Source organism: Lentinula edodes (genome assembly GCF_021015755.1).
Source record: "Lentinula edodes strain Le(Bin) 0899 ss11 chromosome Unknown C8R40scaffold_15, whole genome shotgun sequence".
Lineage (NCBI taxonomy): Eukaryota > Fungi > Basidiomycota > Agaricomycetes > Agaricales > Omphalotaceae > Lentinula > Lentinula edodes.
In genome coordinates, this window is record NW_025764321.1 from 65,124 (window position 1) to 81,680 (window position 16,557).

Below are 16,557 nucleotides of genomic sequence, written 5' to 3' on the forward strand. Positions count from 1 at the left end.
TTTGAATTCATTCTCACCCAGATATTCAGCCTTTTGCAACAGCTATATATACTGAACTCCAATCAAGACATGATAGTAAAATCTGGACAAGATTCCTGAAAGATCCATGGTCTGCAAGCACCTTCACGGAACAGCAATGGCTGTTCATATGCCACCCACTGTTTCATATCAATCTCTTGCACCTCCTGAGAGATGAGCAGCATAAGCTCCTCAGCTTGGGAACAGAAGGGCATAAATTAGCCCAAGTACCTCCCAGTGGAGTTGATAAATCTGTAAGTGGCACAGAATACTTTATGACCTACTCCATAATGCTTTATTCCCCAAGTTTCGTCCTCTTACTCAAGGGGCTGGATGGAGAAGCATGCTTCAAAAAGCTAATTCTGCCCTTCAAAAAAACCAAGAACGCCAGCTGGATTCATCACACCAATCTTCGGATCCTTTCCTCCAAACACTAAATGATCTGTCTATGCTGTTTGAACAACGAGCATATTCCAATGTTGCCATCAACATTAGTCTAGTAGTTATATACGTAGGACTTTGCAGACATGTGCAGTATTATTCATGCCTTGGGAAATCCAGTTACTAACACAGTTCTTACATGTAGGGAATCCTCAGTTTCCCGAATGACTTCAAAGAGTTTTCAGAGAAACTCACTCAAGTCTTTGCAGGGTTTGCATTTTTTGACCTAATGTTCTCAAAGGTTGACTTCAACACACTGTAGGTCTGCTCAAGGGATTGTGGATACACTTCAACGCTTGGAGCCTTACTATAATGCTCAGAGATGGCTCCATCCTGCCCATGCCTGCTTTTCCATTTCACCTCTTTATTGTTTCAAAACTTCAGCACTTTTTAAAGACAGTCCAAAGCGGATTCACTTCTGGGAGGTAAATTGGAGAATTTATTCTTCCTTCCCCCATTAATTGCTAAGTATTTTAGGTTGCCAAAGCACTAGGCCCCTGCAGACCAGACACACTTGTTGATCTGGAGAGAAAGTGGATGAAATTATTAATTGAAGCAGCTGACAGCAAGAAAACTGCCTTGAATATATTTAAAGAGTTTATGGGCAGTCATGCTCAATCATTTGAGCAGATAAGTAACAAAGATCTCAAGTTTTTCTTCATTTGTGATTATCTTCCCAATCTGAAACCAAAAATTGCCTCTAACTAGTCATCATCAGACCCATCACTATCAGCATCTCAAGGTTTGACCCAAGCAATAAATATTGGGATAGGTGAGCCTTCTACACATTGAAAGATTATTATGCTTATCCCTATATCAAGAATCAACTGCACCATACATGACTCAAGGTATGAGCACTTTCCCATAGCCCAACCTCCTCAAAACCCTTACTCATCCACCTCAGCTGCCAACAATCTCCAAGAAACCCACAAAAAGCAGCGACTGAGTGAGCTGTATACTTTTTCTTTGCTACCTAAATGCTAACTGAACCCCGGGTTGACCAGAACCCGATACTAGAAGTAAAATCTATTGTCTCAATGCAATTGCGCTAGATGCTAATGCCCAACCCCACGTAGCTCTCAACAAAAACATGGAACATGAAGGTACTTACCGCTTGTCCAGTTATTGCATATCATCCAATTCGAAATTCTTAGTTGATGAGTCCACTGGAGCTCAGGGGAACAGCTCACAGATAGAAGAAGTCGATGAAGACCAGGAAGGTATGTATTATCTCTGAGTACCCCAGAACCGTGTTTAGTCAGTTAATATACTAGACCCAGTAGAGGAAAACAACAAGGTTGCAGAGGACTCGCAGATGGATGAAGGAGAAGATGAGCAGGATGGTATGTATTATCTCCAAGTACCCCAAAACCGTGTTTAGACGAGTTAATATACTAGACCCAGCAAACGGAGATGACAAGGTTGCAGAGGACTCACAGATGGATGAAGGAGAAGATGAGCAGGACGGTATGTATTATCTTTCAGTACTCCAGAACCATGTTTGGTTGATCTAATATGATAGACACAGCTATGGAAGTTGACGAGGAAGCCGAGGAGTCACAGACCGGAGACTCTGCTAGTGGTATACATCAAGGTAATTATGACCTATGTGAATAGAGCCTAATTTATTCATTTCAGAAATAGATGACATGTCTATAGACGATCGGTACCCAGCTGTCATGCCTCGACCATTATCTACAGCCCTCTTAATGGTGACGACCAGGACAGCCCCAGTATCAGCCATACACTCTCACCCCTCTGCACCGGTCCATGCCCGTACCTCCCCAAGAATCGATCCACGCCTGTACCTACCCAAGACAGCTCCTAAACCTCCCCCGACACGCGTTTGAAGCCCTCCTACACCTACCCCATTAAGATACTAATCTCGATTACACGCCTCATGGCCCCTGATGTTCCCTTGTTCACTTCCTGTACCTATTTAAGTAGCTCTGATACGTCCCCAAGCCCCAGCTTGGTATATTTTGAACACACACCCTTTTGCATAGGTCCAGTCCCTGTTCCTTTGTACCTGATAACCATACGGATTTCTCTTTACTCTCTGTTTCACTACCTCTGTTTCTCCTTACTCTTGTCCATTGTCTCTCTGATCGCCTATACGATCGAATATACACTTTTACTTCAAGTCTAAGCCTTCCGAGTGAGTCCCCAAGCTCCCTCGAACATTACTAAAGCTCCCCAACGCCTACACGCTTTGGTGAGCTACCCTTCCCCAAACCTCCAGAGCTCCCTAGCTACTTCGTAAGCTTCGGGACCTCGATCTAGGTAACGTCGAAGCTACCCCTCACGTTGAACTACGTACCGCTTCTCTGTTACCACCTCCCCCACTCGAGGACGTCCATCCTCAAGCCCAGCACCCAGGGACCTACCCTCCCTGGCATATCCCTTCTCGGGAGCTTATACCCTCGAGATCCAGTTACATATATGACCTACTCGATCCTATATTGACGTTCTAGCGAGTACAACTCCTACTACACAACATCGTACGGTCCCGCACTCTTCCATAACCTCCCTACGCCTTAGGGACCTCCCTGGACCTCCTAGGAACCCCCTCAAGGGTCATCATCTTGTCGTTCCAGCCACTACTAGGTCATTTCCGTCCTCGGTCATGGTTCTCGTAGCTCCCTTCGAGCTCCAGCCTGCTCTTAGCACGCTACAACATAAACCTCCATATACCAAAACCTACCCTAAGACCTATTTTGACCCAGGTCTTACACCAGCACAACGAGGTAATAGTAATATTTCATCTCATGGAAACCTACTGATAGACAAAATTGGTTCAGAAACTGAGCCAACGTCTGACAAAGGCATGTAATGTATCTAATCTTGACAACATCAACCTAATTGTTAAACCAGGCAAGGGAAAGAGAAAGAATCCTGAACCCGAAGAAGACATTGTAGATCCCAGGAGGTCAACTAGGCTTTCAAACCTACCTCCCCCCAATTACCCCCCAGAAAAGGAGAGCAGGAAACGTCCCAAACCAGTACACCAAAAGCATAAACAATCACCACTCAGGTGTCCAGACCGCTTCCGAACCCCATAAGTCACAGGTTGGGGATAAGGAAGTACATCTTCTAGGGCAAATACAGCAACCCACACTGGGCAATATGGACAAAAAGTTTTCTCCTTTCACGGACCGTAAGGTAACTGTCAAGCTCCTCATTTTTTGACTTCTACACTCAATCTATTCAGCTTCTGCATAGTGAAGAGCTCGTTTTCCCTGACCATCTTTTCAAAAATACACTCAAAATGAAATACAAGGCATACGTGAATTTTTTCCTTGCTTTTTTTGTCATCCCCATAATTCAACCAATTGTTGTAAGGATACCCTCCCTTTCCAGGACATCATGAACGTCTTGAAGATGATCAAGAGCACTGCAGATTCAGATGGTCGCGCTGTCCAACAGGCACCCACCCGGAGGTTTCCCATACATGAGGTTCAGGCTAAAGAATGGAACTCTTCACACCTGTATCTGGAATCAAGGAAGCAATATCTCCTTCACCAGAACCATATCCTCATCAGGAACTGCGAGCCTCCTGATCAAAGTGAATTAGGATTCAATGACTCTACATTTGCAGAGCACATTGGTGACCTTAATGAAATGCGCACTCTTCATGGTATGTTTTGAAACACCAAGTGTAGTTGAATTCAAATGACATAATCATTAGATTCCTCTGTCGTCCCAGACCGCACACAGGCTGGCGAAATTGAACCTAGTCTGGCTCATATGCCTGGAACCTTTGTTGACATTATACAAGCTGCTGCAACACCGAATGGAAAAATTCTCAACTGTCTAGACATCCCTCTATCCCCAGATGTATTTCCCCCTCCACGCGGAATAGCAACTGACAGCGTTGCAGGTCAGTTTCTCAAAAAGTCGTTCTACTACTGTAAGCGCTGGGCTCTCGCAGCAACCTCATTCGCTGTTCATACTTCCCACGTCGATGTGTCTGGATTTCTCACCTATGTCCGGGTATTGAGCTCGTAAGACAAAGTACCAGGTCGACTTATGACCTTGAAAGGACCAAGATATTTTTCAGAGAATTTTTCAGTAGGACGGGTAGAGCGAATGTGCTTAGCAAGAACAAATACTTCGGAGCCGATCGGGAACTCCGGATGCGAGATTCTTTTCCTGTCAGCTTGTTCCTTGTAACGAGATTGAGCTAAAAGGATTTCCTCTCGAAGGAAAGCGTGGAGTTCATCAAGGTTGACGACGAAGTCTCTAGCCAGATCAGACTTCATGTCGACCTCGGGCCGAACGGTGATGTTTGGGTGGTATCCTTTGTTAGCGAAGAATGGAGTAATACCTGTGGAAGCGTTGGGAGCGTTGTTATAGGCGAATTCGGCGATCGGGAGTAAAGGCGACCAGTCATCTTGTTGGTAGGAACAATAGATCCTGATGTACTGCTCGAGAGTCTGATTGACACGCTCAGTTTGCCCATCGGCTTCCGGATGATATCCAGAGGTATAATGAAGTTCCATAGAGAGCGCTTTACCGAGAGCCCGGAAGAACGCCGAAACAAATTCGGAACCACGATCGGAAGTAACATGATTAGGGACACCATGCTTAGAGAAGACGTGAATAACAAAAAGCTCAGCTAGTTGTTCGGAAGTAATGGTGTCGTGAGTTGGAATAAATATAGCTTGTTTGGAAGATCGATCCACAACGACTAGTATAGCTGTATAGCCATTCGACATTGGCAGTTGCTCAATGAAGTCCATGGAGATGGAATCCCATGGTCGAACCGGAACCGGCAGAGGTTTCAACAAGCCGTAAGGCCGATGACGGCGGGGCTTATTGCGACCACAGATAGTGCAAGAGGTAACGTAGTCACGAACAAAGTCTCTGACCTTGGGCCAGGTGTATTGACGACGTACAGCTTCGAGAGTGCGGTTCTGGCCGAAATGGCCGGAAAGTGGATGATCATGGAAGTAGCGGAGGACTTGAAGGCGAAGATCGCCGTGATTAGGAACATAAATACGGTCGTCAAGGCATAGTAGCTTGTCACTACCTAAGCTCCAACGTTTATTGGAAGGATCTTTTGCAAGTTCCAAACCAACAACGGAGCTCGGATCGGCGGGAAGGGCGAGAATGATAGCTTGGTGTAGAGCTTCGATATCCATGATAATCGAGGCTCGTAAAACCGGGCCTTCCAAGAAGGTAGCTCGAAGAGACGCAGTGAGTTGTTCGTTAGTAAAGATAGGACGGAAGTTGTGAGGGTTCACTTGGGCGTAGCCGATATCCCCCTCTTTAGGGTAGACGTCCCAGCGTCTAGTTATCGAGTCGGGTTTCTCGCCGAGTTTCCCCGGCCGGAAGCGAATGACCATATTAAATTGGTGTAAAAATTCTGACCATTGGACCTGTCGGCGGGTGAGAACCTTGGTAGTAGAAAAATACTCAAGATTTTTGTGATCGGTGACGACGTCCACCGGATCACCCGAGCCTTCCAGATAATGACGCCAAGCTTTAAAGGCCTCGAAGATGGCCAGTAGCTCTTTGTCGTGGGTATCGTAATTGAGTTCAGCCGCATGAAGCGTTCTGGAAAGGAAGGCTAGAGGATGAATTTCACCGTCAGCATATTGGATGGAAAGAATAGCCGCAATGGCATAATCGGAAGCGTCGGTTTCCACGATAAGTGGGCGATTTGGCTCCCAATGGGCCAGTATCGGCGCAGAAGTGAAAGCAGTCTTGAGATTTTCGAAGGCCTCTTGACAGCTGCTGTCCCAGATCCAGGAAGCGCCTTTTCGGGTAAGCCGAGTCATCGGCACAACGATATCACTATAGTTATAAATAAAACGACGATAGAAGTTTGCAAAACCCAAGAAGGACTGAATGTCCTTAACCTTCCTCGGAACCGGCCACTCTAGAACTGTCTGAACTTTCTCCTTGGACATAGTCAATCCGTCGGGAGAAAGAATATAACCCAAATACTCAACAGTATCCATATTGAATTCGCACTTGTCGGGGTTGGCGTAAAGCCGATGTTTCCGTAACCGCCGAAGAACCTCCTTAACGTGTTCTCGGTGTTCTTCTGGCGTATCAGAGTAGATTAGAATATCGTCAAGATAGACAATAACACAGACATCGAGCATGTCAGAGAAGATGTCATTAACAAACCGCTGGAAAGCCGCAGGGGCGTTCGTAAGGCCGAACGGCATGACCTTCCATTCGTAAGAGCCGTAGCGGGTCCGAAAGGTGGTTTTCCATTCATCGCCTTCAGCGATTCTGACTAGATGATAAGCGTGAGCGAGATCCAATTTGGTGTATATTTTAGCTCTTTTCGGAGTGTCGAGAAGATCTGAAATGAGTGGGAGTGGGTAACGATCCTTTTTGGTGATACGATTGAGTCCACGGAAATCGACGCAAAGGCGAAGTTTGCCGTCTTTCTTCGGGACAAAAAGGACCGGAGCGCCGTGAGGAGAGGATGATGGGGTGATGGCACCAGTAGCCAGCTGTTTGTCAATAAAGTCTTTAAGGGCGACTAGCTCCTTTTCAGACAAAGGATAAATACGGCCGAGAGGCGGCGAAGCGCCTTCTTCCAAGTCAATCTTCAGGTCGTAAGGTCTATGTTCAGGAAGTGAATCTGCAGCAATCTCGTCGAAGACGTCTGCAAACTCCGCGTACTCTTCTGGGATAGAAGGATGGAGTGGAGGGACAGTAGGAGTGGTGGAAGAGCGGTCGGCGGCGCGGGCCGCGACCTCTGAGTGGATAGCATGAAGTAGAATCGGTTCCATACCAGCGTCCTTGCAAGCCCTGTTAAAGACTGCAGCACTGACGAGTGCAATGTCGACCTCGGGAGTTTCCAGTTGAGCAGCGAATTGAGAGACCGTAGGGTAAGAATAGATGGGTTCAAAAGGAAATTTGGACGAAAGGGGCTTGGCCCGTAAAGTCCCAGAGCGGGAGCGAGAGCGAGAGCGAGGTGAGTCCCCAGGAGGGGTCTCCAGAATTGTCGGTGAAACTGACGGCGAAAGTTCCGGTAGCGGAACAGCGACCTTTGCAACAACGGGGTTGATAGCAGAAGGCACAGACGTCTGTGGAGAATCAAAATGTGAAGTGTTACGGAACGTAATGTTTCAAGATGCCCAGTCAATCAACGGATTGTAGCGGGATAAGAAACTGTAACCTAATACTGCTTTACAAGATGAATCTAAATGTGTAACATAAAAGGGTAAGAGAAGCAGCTCGCCGGAAGGGAACCGAACGGCGATATTCGCCATATCGGTAATGGGTTTAGAAGATAATGAACCATCAAAGAGACGAAGATTAACAGGAGAGATTTTGGTCGTAGGAATGGAATTTTGATAAACATAACGAGTATCGATGAAAGAGTCAGTAGAACCAGAATCAACAAGAGTAGGAAATTTGAGAAGAGCAGAAATGGGTTCGGCCGGCGCGGCCGAATCGGACAAAGGAAATTCAGTAGTCAAAGATATTACAAGAGATCGTTCAATGGAAGAAAGAGCGGACGCGTTGAGATATAACTCCCCAGGTGAGGTACGAACCTGATCAACGCAGCTCCCGTTTCGTACCGGGGAACAAGAGCTGCGGATTAGTTTTCCGAATCCTCTTCAACAACCTCAATGGTTGCTTCGGGGGTTTCTTCAACCTCGGCAGCGCGGCCCTTCGATTCCCGGGCCTTTCGCTTGTTGCAGTCGGCAATCTGATGCTTACCACCGCAGAAGAGACAAAGGTTGTTCTTCATCCTTCTTTCCCGTTCGGAGGGAAGTACTTTACCATCTGCTCCTAGATGGTTGAACGCGGGGCGCTGACCGCCAGATTGGCCGGAATTCGAAGAGTTCTGGGGCTTACCATTGTTGTTAGGCTTACCACCAGAGAAGGGTTTAGGTTTCGGCGTGAGCGGCGCCGAAGAGCCCGAAGGCTGAGAATTGTTTTGCTGGTTAGTAGAACCAGTCTTGAAGTCCGAGGAACCCTTCTTCGGGTTCCGAGCAATAAAAGGCTTGCCAGCCTCACGCTTCTTGGTTTCTTCGCGCTTCCAATAACGATTGTCAATACGAAGAACTTCTAGACGATAAGCGGCGAGCGTCGCCGGTTCGGGCAACCGCGCCATTTCGTCCTTAATGCGTTCGGCCAAGCCTCGTCCATAAGCCCATTTCAGGGCAGCAGAATCCCAGTTGGTACTAGCAGCCAGGGTGTTGAACCGGATGTTGTACTTCCGGATGTTCTCGGTTTCCTTCATCTTAAGGTTACCAAGGGCGTCCTCGGCCTCGCCTTGGGCGTCGTAAACGCCGAAATTGTCCTGTAGCTCCTTTACAAGGGCCGTGAAGGACGACGTCCAGGCCGGCAGCGAGTCGAGATCCGGATCGAGGATATCAGGGACAAACCATTCTTTGGCTGACCCACTGAGATAAGAGAGAGTGTAGTTCACCTTCCGTTGGTCGGTGAAGTACTTGGGACGGTCATTGAAGACCAGGGCGAGATTGACGAAGAATGTTTTGAGTTTTCGGGGGTCCGAACCGTCGAATACCTCGGGCTCCTTGACCTTGCTCTTGGATTCAGAGCTGTCAGAGGGACGGCCGAGTGCGGCGAGAACGGAACCGAGGGTTTCCATAGAAACCTTAAACCCCGAGAGGAGATCCAACATAGCACGTTGCTCGTTGGGGATGTCAGGAGAGTTGGAGGAACGAGGTCCACCAGGTCCACCAGGACCACCAGGTCCGCCGGGACCGCCGGGACCGCCAGGTCCACTGGGGTCATCGGGCTCACCACGCGGTAAACCGCCGGAATCGTCATCCAGGTCGTCATGATTGTTGTCGGCGCCCGGGTCATCGGGGTCGACAGGAGGGTCTTGATCATCGTGATCACCGGTATCCAAATTGAAGTGAGGAGGTGGGTCACGAGGAGATTCAGAAGCAGCACGACGTTGGGGTTGTTTTCCCGTACGGCGAGCGATGGCTTGGAGGATTGGAGAGTCAATTCGAGTAGTAGAGCGGCCCCGAGCCGGAGCGACCACGGGGGGTTGTCCCCGGCGAGGGGTCAGGACTTGGACAGGTTGTCCGTCACTAGTGAATAAAGTACTGTACTCAAATTGCTGTTCTTCCTCCATGGCTTCAGGAAGAGTTGACGTAGTTGGAACTGTGGCTGGACCGAAACCGCGATTACGGCGACGTGGTTGACCAATTGCAGAGATAGAGTCAGAGAAAGGGGCGAAAGATTGGGCTGTAGTGAAGAAAGTATTTTCTTCGGAGTTAGCTCTAGATTGAGCTCGAGTTTTCAGAGGCATAAAAATGATATGTCAGTACGACGTTAACGGATTGAGTTTAATTATGATGTTAAGATTATGTACACCATGAAGCCGTGCCAGAGCCACAGGGTGTCTAAGTGCGGAAGACGAGTGGGACAGTAGTGAAGTTATTAACAACACCGCCGTTACGCCGTTAGTCCCCGGAGATCGAGAGTAGAGAAGGGAGGAACTGAGAAGCAGCCAAGTCGGAGCGGCGGTATCGCCGGTGACGAGGAGCGAGCCAGAGGACGTCTAGTCCTAAGGTAGCACAGAGAGTACTTCAAGGCGTTGAGCCTGAAGACTTAGAGAGCACAGAGTGAAAGAGGGAATCTAAGTCGGTCTAAGTCGATAATTAAACTGAGGAACTACAGTAGCGTACAGACAGTATTTATATCTACGGAACGGCGCATCGGTGCGGAGCGCTAGACTAACTACTAGGAGCTATACGAGTAGTACCTGCAGGGTAGAGTAAAAGACAATAAGGAGAGACTAGAACGAAAGAGTAAAAGACAATAATGAGAGACTAGAACGAAAGGATATGTGTAGCGAGAAAGAACAATAGGAGAGAGATTACAATAAAGAGCAGATCTTCGGAGTACCGAGCGGCGGAATGGAGGCCCGCGGCATGGACTTGACACTCTCATGTCATCCCTCATCTTCCCAATTTCAGCATACTGGAGGATATTGTTGGTTTCTTTATGCTTCACAACATTGCCCTTCTTGGTTCTGTCCTGGATTATCGCCTATACTCTGAATATGAAGCAGGAACCCAAGACGTTACAGAATCCATCTCCCCTCACCAGCATGATAGTTATATACAGGCTAAAGCAGATGCGTTGGTCATTGCAGAATGGGTTTATTCCCACTTTGACATCAGTTTGACTGGAAAGACTACAGGAGGCGCAGGACTTCGGAGTTTGATGGAGGATTGGGTGGTCACTCAATGCAAGGCCCTGATACTGCACAAGCTCAATGCTGACAGCCAAATGGTGAAAGGAGAGACTGAGGCAATCACCCCGAATCGGTTGAGGAAGGCGATTGAGAAGCAGATGGCGGGCCTGCCATGGTTTGTTGAAAAATGGCCAAAGTGGAATAATTCAAAAGACATTAAGAGCTGGACAAAGGATTGGAGCTCAGACCACATGAGCTATGCATGGCCCTCTGCTCCCCAGGACTCACATTTTGTAGTGAAAAAGTTGTATTAGTTAACATCTAACTATAGATTGCTTGTATAAACCAATCTGTTTGAATGGTATTTTGTTGTCCCTGGCTGCATGCACGTATTCTTGGTCTGCCAACTTGTATCTAACAATGACTTTGCCAATTCCAGTCCTAACCAGCCAGAAAGAAGGCTTGCTTCTTGTTTTCGTCGGTGAAGACGGCTCAAGATTCACCAAGGTTGAGAGATGCAATCGGAAAAATTGAAGAACTTGTATGCATACATGTTCATTATTCGTTTATATCATAGGCAACATACTAGGATTTCGTATCACAAGCTTTTTATTTTTATTCTAAACTTCTTCGCCGGTACCTCCGACCGTGTGTAAAACTCGAGAATTTGAGAACTGGAGTGCGACATTTTGCTTACTAAAAACTATGTATCGAGCCTAGGTATTGTTTGAGCGTCATGTATGCTTTATACTACATACATCAGGCTCTATAAGAAGCATTTCAGATCGGCTTCTTTACCTCCAATCCGTCGATTCAGCTTCGCTTCAACTGAACGTCGTCAACCATGGCATCTGCTAGCGTAAACAAACCAAAAGTTCTTGTTCTCAATGCTCCTGACAAGGCTCCGAGTGATTATGTAGCAAGGCTAAAGGAGGAGGTCGAATTCTATGTGAGTGCAACACATGTTTTGTTCAAAAAGCAATCGATTGAGGAACAGAATTGTAGTCGATAGAATGGTAGCTGGAAGGATAGCTGAAGCAGTCAAGCAGAATGGTCCTTTTGTCGGTGGGATACAGTAGGTTCGATCCTTGAATCCTATATATAGTCCCAACCACCTATGACAATTATCCTGTCATAGTAGCCTTTTGGCTCAGTTGGATTTTGTGTTAGTGGTTGGGACTGAATTTCACATTCTCTGAGCTTCCCAATATTGTTTCCTGGGTTTCCGTTTCTGAGTCCATTTCTATATCAACCTTGGATGGAGCTGTGGTGGTCTGAAAGTCATCAATTACCGCCCAGGCTTTGGTGGGAATATAACTCTGGACTACATGGCTGAAAAATTTGCGGCACCTCCAGTGCTCTGTTTTTTCGATAGGATTAAATGCAAGGCTCCTTACAATGCTGTCCACAGCATTGGTTAAGAAACAAGATAGAGGAAATTTGCGGTAAATGGATGGATGTGTCATGCCTTGCCTGATTTTGCTTCCTTACCTATCATATTCCTCCTTACTACCTTCCTATATCTCCCCACTGTGTACCCAGAGCTCCCCTTGTTCGCTTTTACCATTATGTAATATGCCACATGGCTGTCACATGTATAGTATATAGGCTGGGGACTCCCCTCAGAGCTCCCCAGCGTGTTATTGTCAAATCTTATCTGGAAACTCTTCCAACCTGGCTTGGTCCCTGTTAGTACAGTTTACTTGTACTTGCTAACAGGGCCTGACACATCTCACCTGTCATACATTTCCTCTTTATCTGTTTCCCTCAACTCTGTTTCCTTCACCTCTGTTTCACTCAACTCTGTTTCTCTTCTCTGTCTCACCTCTCTGAACACCTCTCTATACTTCCTGAGCCTCTCCTATGACTTACAGTCTACGTCGAGGCTCCACACCCCCAACCACCTCCATCCTCACCAACTACACCTCCTTCCCCCACTCCAGGACCTTTGGCTAGGTCCACCCAAGCTCCGCAACCACCACTGGTCAGGCTCCCTACACCAGTAGCGGCACTTATCCCACCTCCCCTTGTACGGCCTAGGTAGCTGTCCTGTTTGCTTAAGCCCAGTCCAGATAGGACGTTGCGGAGCTACTTAAATAGGTACGGGAAGTGAATAAGGGAACATCAGGGGATCTGGTGAACATGAGGCGGTAATCAAGATTGATACTTAATGGAGTTGATCATAGAGGGTCCTGTATGCGTGCCGGGGGAGGTATGCATGTTCAGAAAGTCATCAGACATTCGGGTAATGGGAGGGTTACAGGGGAGTGGCGGTACTGTCTTGGGGGTTTACAGAGCTAGATAAGACGTATGGGAGCTTCTGGTTGGTGCTGAGATGGGTCTGGTGGCGGTCAGGACATGACATAGCTGTTGCAAAAGGCTGAATATCTGGGTGAGAATGAATTCAAGTGGGAAACAGAAGTCCTAGGCACACTTGTAAGGTTTGATCATCCTCCTTTGCATCTGTGACTACCTTTGAGAAGAACAGAGAGAGTGCCTGGTCTTTGGCCCTGAGCCATGGGGGGACTGTGAGTGACATGAGAGCAAAGAGCAAGCTGTTATTGGTTATGTAACATTTGTGGATTTCCGCTCTAATGGCACAGCCACTAGTCAGGTGCTTTTTGCACAGCCATGATTCCGCTGTTTTTGTTGTTCAATTTCCGCTTTAATAACACAACCACTAGTCAAATCCAGTGCCAAAGCTCAGAATGCTAAGCTTTAGTGCCTTTTGCACAGCCACATATCACATGCAATGCTTGAAAAGTCCAGCCACATTCTTTCTGCTATGTGGATTGTGGTGAGAGCATGTTACCTGGTTCTACTGAGGTCAGGCATTTCAAGTGGTCATTTGTCCTTGATGGATAATAGCTTTTAGTGAGTGCTTAGCATTGTGGGTGTCGCTGATGCAATTCACATTTCCATGTACTATATTGGCAACATATTGATCAAGGCTCAAGAGTGCATGCCTGCTACCTCTGGTTCAAGCTATTGTCATTCTAGTTACACTAGCAGTACTCCACGCCCCCCTGCCACCATTATTTCCATGCCTTATGTTCCTGGATTCTCCAGCTACGCTGCTGGAAATCCCTCCCTGCAACTTCAAATACAGCAGATCTGTCACGAAGCGGCAGAGGCGGAGTGACTAGCGGAGTGACTAAGCAAGGCAGTGAGGCGGAGCGACTAATCAAGTCAGTGAGGCAGAGCGACTAAGCAGAGCGGAGGCAAACTGGTCCCAGATAATGACAGAGATATATTGAGTATCGTAGTCATAGGTAGTAGTAAGTAAGCACATACCTGGTCCCAGATAATGACAGAGAGGTCAAGATAAGGGACCAGGCTGTGGAGGGTTGGCTATATATACATAATCTGATCTGCGAGAAACAATGATGTAATACTGTACAGTTCAAGGGCAAGGAAGGTGTAAGACCTGGGTCAAAATGGGTCTTAGGGTAGGTTTGGTATATGAAGTTTTATGTTGTAGCGTGCTAGGAGCAGGCTGGAGCTCGAAGGGAGCTACGAGAACCGCGACCGAGGACGGGAATGACCTAGTAGTGCCTGGAACGACGAGATGATGACCCTTGAGGGGGTTCCTAGGAGGTCCAGGGAGGTCCCTAAGGCGTAGGGAGGTTAAGGAAGAGTGCGGGACCGTACGGTATTGCGTAGTAGGAGTTGTACTCGCTAGAACGTCAATATAGGATCGAGTAGGTCATATATGCAACTGGGTCTCGAGAGTGTAAGCTCCCGAGAAGGGATATGTCAGGGAGGGTAGGTCCCTGGGGGCTGAGCTTGAGGATGGACGTCCTCGAGTGTGGGAGGTGGTAACGGAGAAGCAATACGTAGTCCGACGTGAGGGGTAGCTTCGACGTTACCTAGATCGAGGTCCCGAAGCTTACAAAGTAGCTAGGGAGCTCTGGGAGGTTTGGGGAAGGGTAGCTCACCAAGGCGGGTAGGCGTTGGGGAGCTTTAGTAATGTTCGAGGGAGCTCGGGGACTCACTCGGAAGGCTTAGACTTGAAGTAAAAGTGTATATTCGATCGTATAGGCGATCAGAGAGACAATGGACAAGAGTAAGGAGAAACAGAGGTAGTGAAACAGAGAGTAAAGAGAAATCCGTATGGTTAGCAGGTACAAAGGGACAGGGACTGGACCTATGCAAAAGGGTGTGTGTTCAAAATATACCAAGCTGGCGCTTGGGGACGTTGCGGAGCTACTTAAATAGGTACGGGAAGTGAACAAGGGAACATCAGAACCTAGGGAGCATGAGGCAGATAATCGAGAGAGACAGGCGATCGAGATTGGTACTTAATGGGGCTGGTGTCAGAGGGCTTCATACGCGTGTCGGAATGGTTGTCCGGACGTTTTCAGGGGGTGGTGGTACTGTCTTGGGGAGGTGCGTACTGCCTCAGGGATGTCCTGGGGAGGTGCAAGGAGAGTCGGGAATGTGAGAACGTGTGGGCTGATGCTGGGGCTGGTCTGGTTATGGTCAGGGCATGACAGAAGGTGGCGGAAGCCGGTAGAAAGAGAAGATGGGTCAGGTGGATCAGTAATCAATAGGGGTTTGACAGTGATGGGATGATATATCGTACAAGTAAAGGCATCGAGACGGTGAGAAAAGGAAAATGATAGGGGCTGCGTACTTTATGACAAGATCTACATTCCAAATGATTTAGTAGGATGTATCATTGGCAAAAGAGGAACCCAAATCAATGAGAGATGATATATGAGTGCCAGTCAGATCAAAACTATGGAGCTTGATGCTGCATAATGATGAGGAAGAAGCCTATGTGCTGACATGCCTAAATTTTGGCTAGACGTCTATGCAGTGAATTGTGACACTTTCATGTGTAGATTTGTATCAACAGGACTGTAATTGAGATCTAAATTGACAGTCACAGTCAATACTGAATCAGTCTAATAAGTTGAAGGGACCCTATACCCATACTACCACAAATTCGTTAGTTTACCCATCCCCAATACTACCTTTGGATAAAAGTCTACCTGTTTGTCAAGCAGGATTATACCAGACTTGGACTACATCTGAAGAATGACCATTCACATATGACATACCAAGGGTATTCTTATTGGACATTACACTGGCAGGAGTTTGGAAGAACTTACTCAAGTGACCATGAGCCAAGGGTTGACTCAAAATGACTTTCTAGAACTCAGGAATTGTCAAATACACATTCTGGAACGAGATCATGCATTAATCAAAAGACTGCAATTTAGTTTAATAGACCAATCAGGTACTAGAAAGATGATTGAAGTACTGCAAGGCTCCAAAGACATATTGAATGAATGTCCTGACACAGAAATATTGAAGAATACAATTAAATAAATACTATGCACAACTCCCTTGATAGAGTATAGACACAATGGGTGTCTATTGAAAGAGAAAAGTAATTAGTTTAATCCAGATGAATCAGATTATTAGGATTAGAAACGAGGAGAGCTGATTTGCCTCCAGAGGGGATGACAAACAATTGAAGGACGTGTTGAGCATCTGTCAAGTCCATGCCTTGGTGCCCTGCTCCACTGCTCGGTATTCCGAGATCTACCTTTCATTGTAATCTTGTTCTTATTGTTCTTTCTTGCTACACATTCCCTTTCTATCTAGCCTCTTCTTTATTATTTTATTCTCTCTCTTATTGTCTTATTCTCCACCCTGCAGGTACTATACATATAGCTCCTAGTAAGTCTGGCACTCTGCTCTGATGCGCCAATCCATAGGTATAAATACTCCTGTACTATACTGTAGTTCCTCAGTTTAATTATTGACTTAGACCAACTTAGATCTTCCTAGATCACCCTCTCTTGTCTCTCTCTGTTGTTTAATCTTCAGACTCATTGCCTTGAAGTTCTCTCTACTCTGACCTCAGGACTATAAGTTCTTTGGTTCGCTCCTCATTGTTGGCATTACTGCCGCTCCAGCTTGGCTGCTCCTAG

General features: G+C 47.0%; 4 protein-coding genes across 4 annotated transcripts; 3 read left to right on the forward strand and 1 right to left on the reverse strand.

Annotated features, from left to right (window-relative positions):
- The first annotated feature begins 1,657 nt into the window (after positions 1-1,657).
- Positions 1,658-2,608, forward strand: C8R40DRAFT_1101243 (uncharacterized protein). Its single transcript, XM_046227939.1, has 5 exons — positions 1,658-1,679; positions 1,743-1,802; positions 1,864-1,926; positions 1,982-2,053; positions 2,104-2,608. The coding sequence occupies exons 2-5, from the start codon at positions 1,775-1,777 to the stop codon at positions 2,307-2,309; spliced, it is 369 nt and encodes a 122-aa protein (XP_046086879.1). The 5' UTR covers positions 1,658-1,679; positions 1,743-1,774; the 3' UTR covers positions 2,310-2,608.
- A 7,811-nt stretch (positions 2,609-10,419) lies between these two features.
- Positions 10,420-10,926, forward strand: C8R40DRAFT_1169916 (uncharacterized protein; the record flags this gene model as incomplete). The annotated part of the gene is made up of 1 exon (XM_046231454.1): positions 10,420-10,926. The coding sequence occupies one exon, from the start codon at positions 10,420-10,422 to the stop codon at positions 10,924-10,926; it is 507 nt and encodes a 168-aa protein (XP_046086880.1).
- Positions 10,927-12,226: 1,300 nt separating this feature from the next.
- C8R40DRAFT_1264823 (uncharacterized protein) lies at positions 12,227-13,162 on the reverse strand. Its single transcript, XM_046233898.1, has 2 exons — positions 13,047-13,162; positions 12,227-12,700 (listed from the first exon to the last, which is right to left on the reverse strand). Exons 1-2 carry the CDS (start codon positions 13,149-13,151, stop codon positions 12,488-12,490), a joined length of 318 nt encoding a protein of 105 aa, XP_046086881.1. The 5' UTR covers positions 13,152-13,162; the 3' UTR covers positions 12,227-12,487.
- A 351-nt stretch (positions 13,163-13,513) lies between these two features.
- C8R40DRAFT_1101253 (uncharacterized protein) lies at positions 13,514-13,823 on the forward strand. The gene has a single exon (XM_046227940.1). The coding sequence runs from the start codon at positions 13,533-13,535 to the stop codon at positions 13,752-13,754; it is 222 nt and encodes a 73-aa protein (XP_046086882.1). The 5' UTR covers positions 13,514-13,532; the 3' UTR covers positions 13,755-13,823.
- The last annotated feature ends 2,734 nt before the right edge of the window (positions 13,824-16,557 follow it).

Coding starts and splice junctions, on each gene's coding strand:
- C8R40DRAFT_1264823 (XM_046233898.1), bottom strand. CDS start 13,151: ATGTCACTCACAGTCCCCCCATGGCTCAGGGCCAAAGACCAGGCACTC. Junction 12,701..13,046: donor AGGATGATCAAACCTTACAA/GTGTGCCTAGGA, acceptor CTATTTAAGTAG/CTCCGCAACGTCCTATCTGG.
- C8R40DRAFT_1101243 (XM_046227939.1), top strand. CDS start 1,775: ATGGATGAAGGAGAAGATGAGCAGGATG. Junction 1,803..1,863: donor AGGAGAAGATGAGCAGGATG/GTATGTATTATC, acceptor TACTAGACCCAG/CAAACGGAGATGACAAGGTT. Junction 1,927..1,981: donor AGGAGAAGATGAGCAGGACG/GTATGTATTATC, acceptor CTAATATGATAG/ACACAGCTATGGAAGTTGAC.
- C8R40DRAFT_1101253 (XM_046227940.1), top strand. CDS start 13,533: ATGTACTATATTGGCAACATATTGATCAAGGCTCAAGAGTGCATGCCT.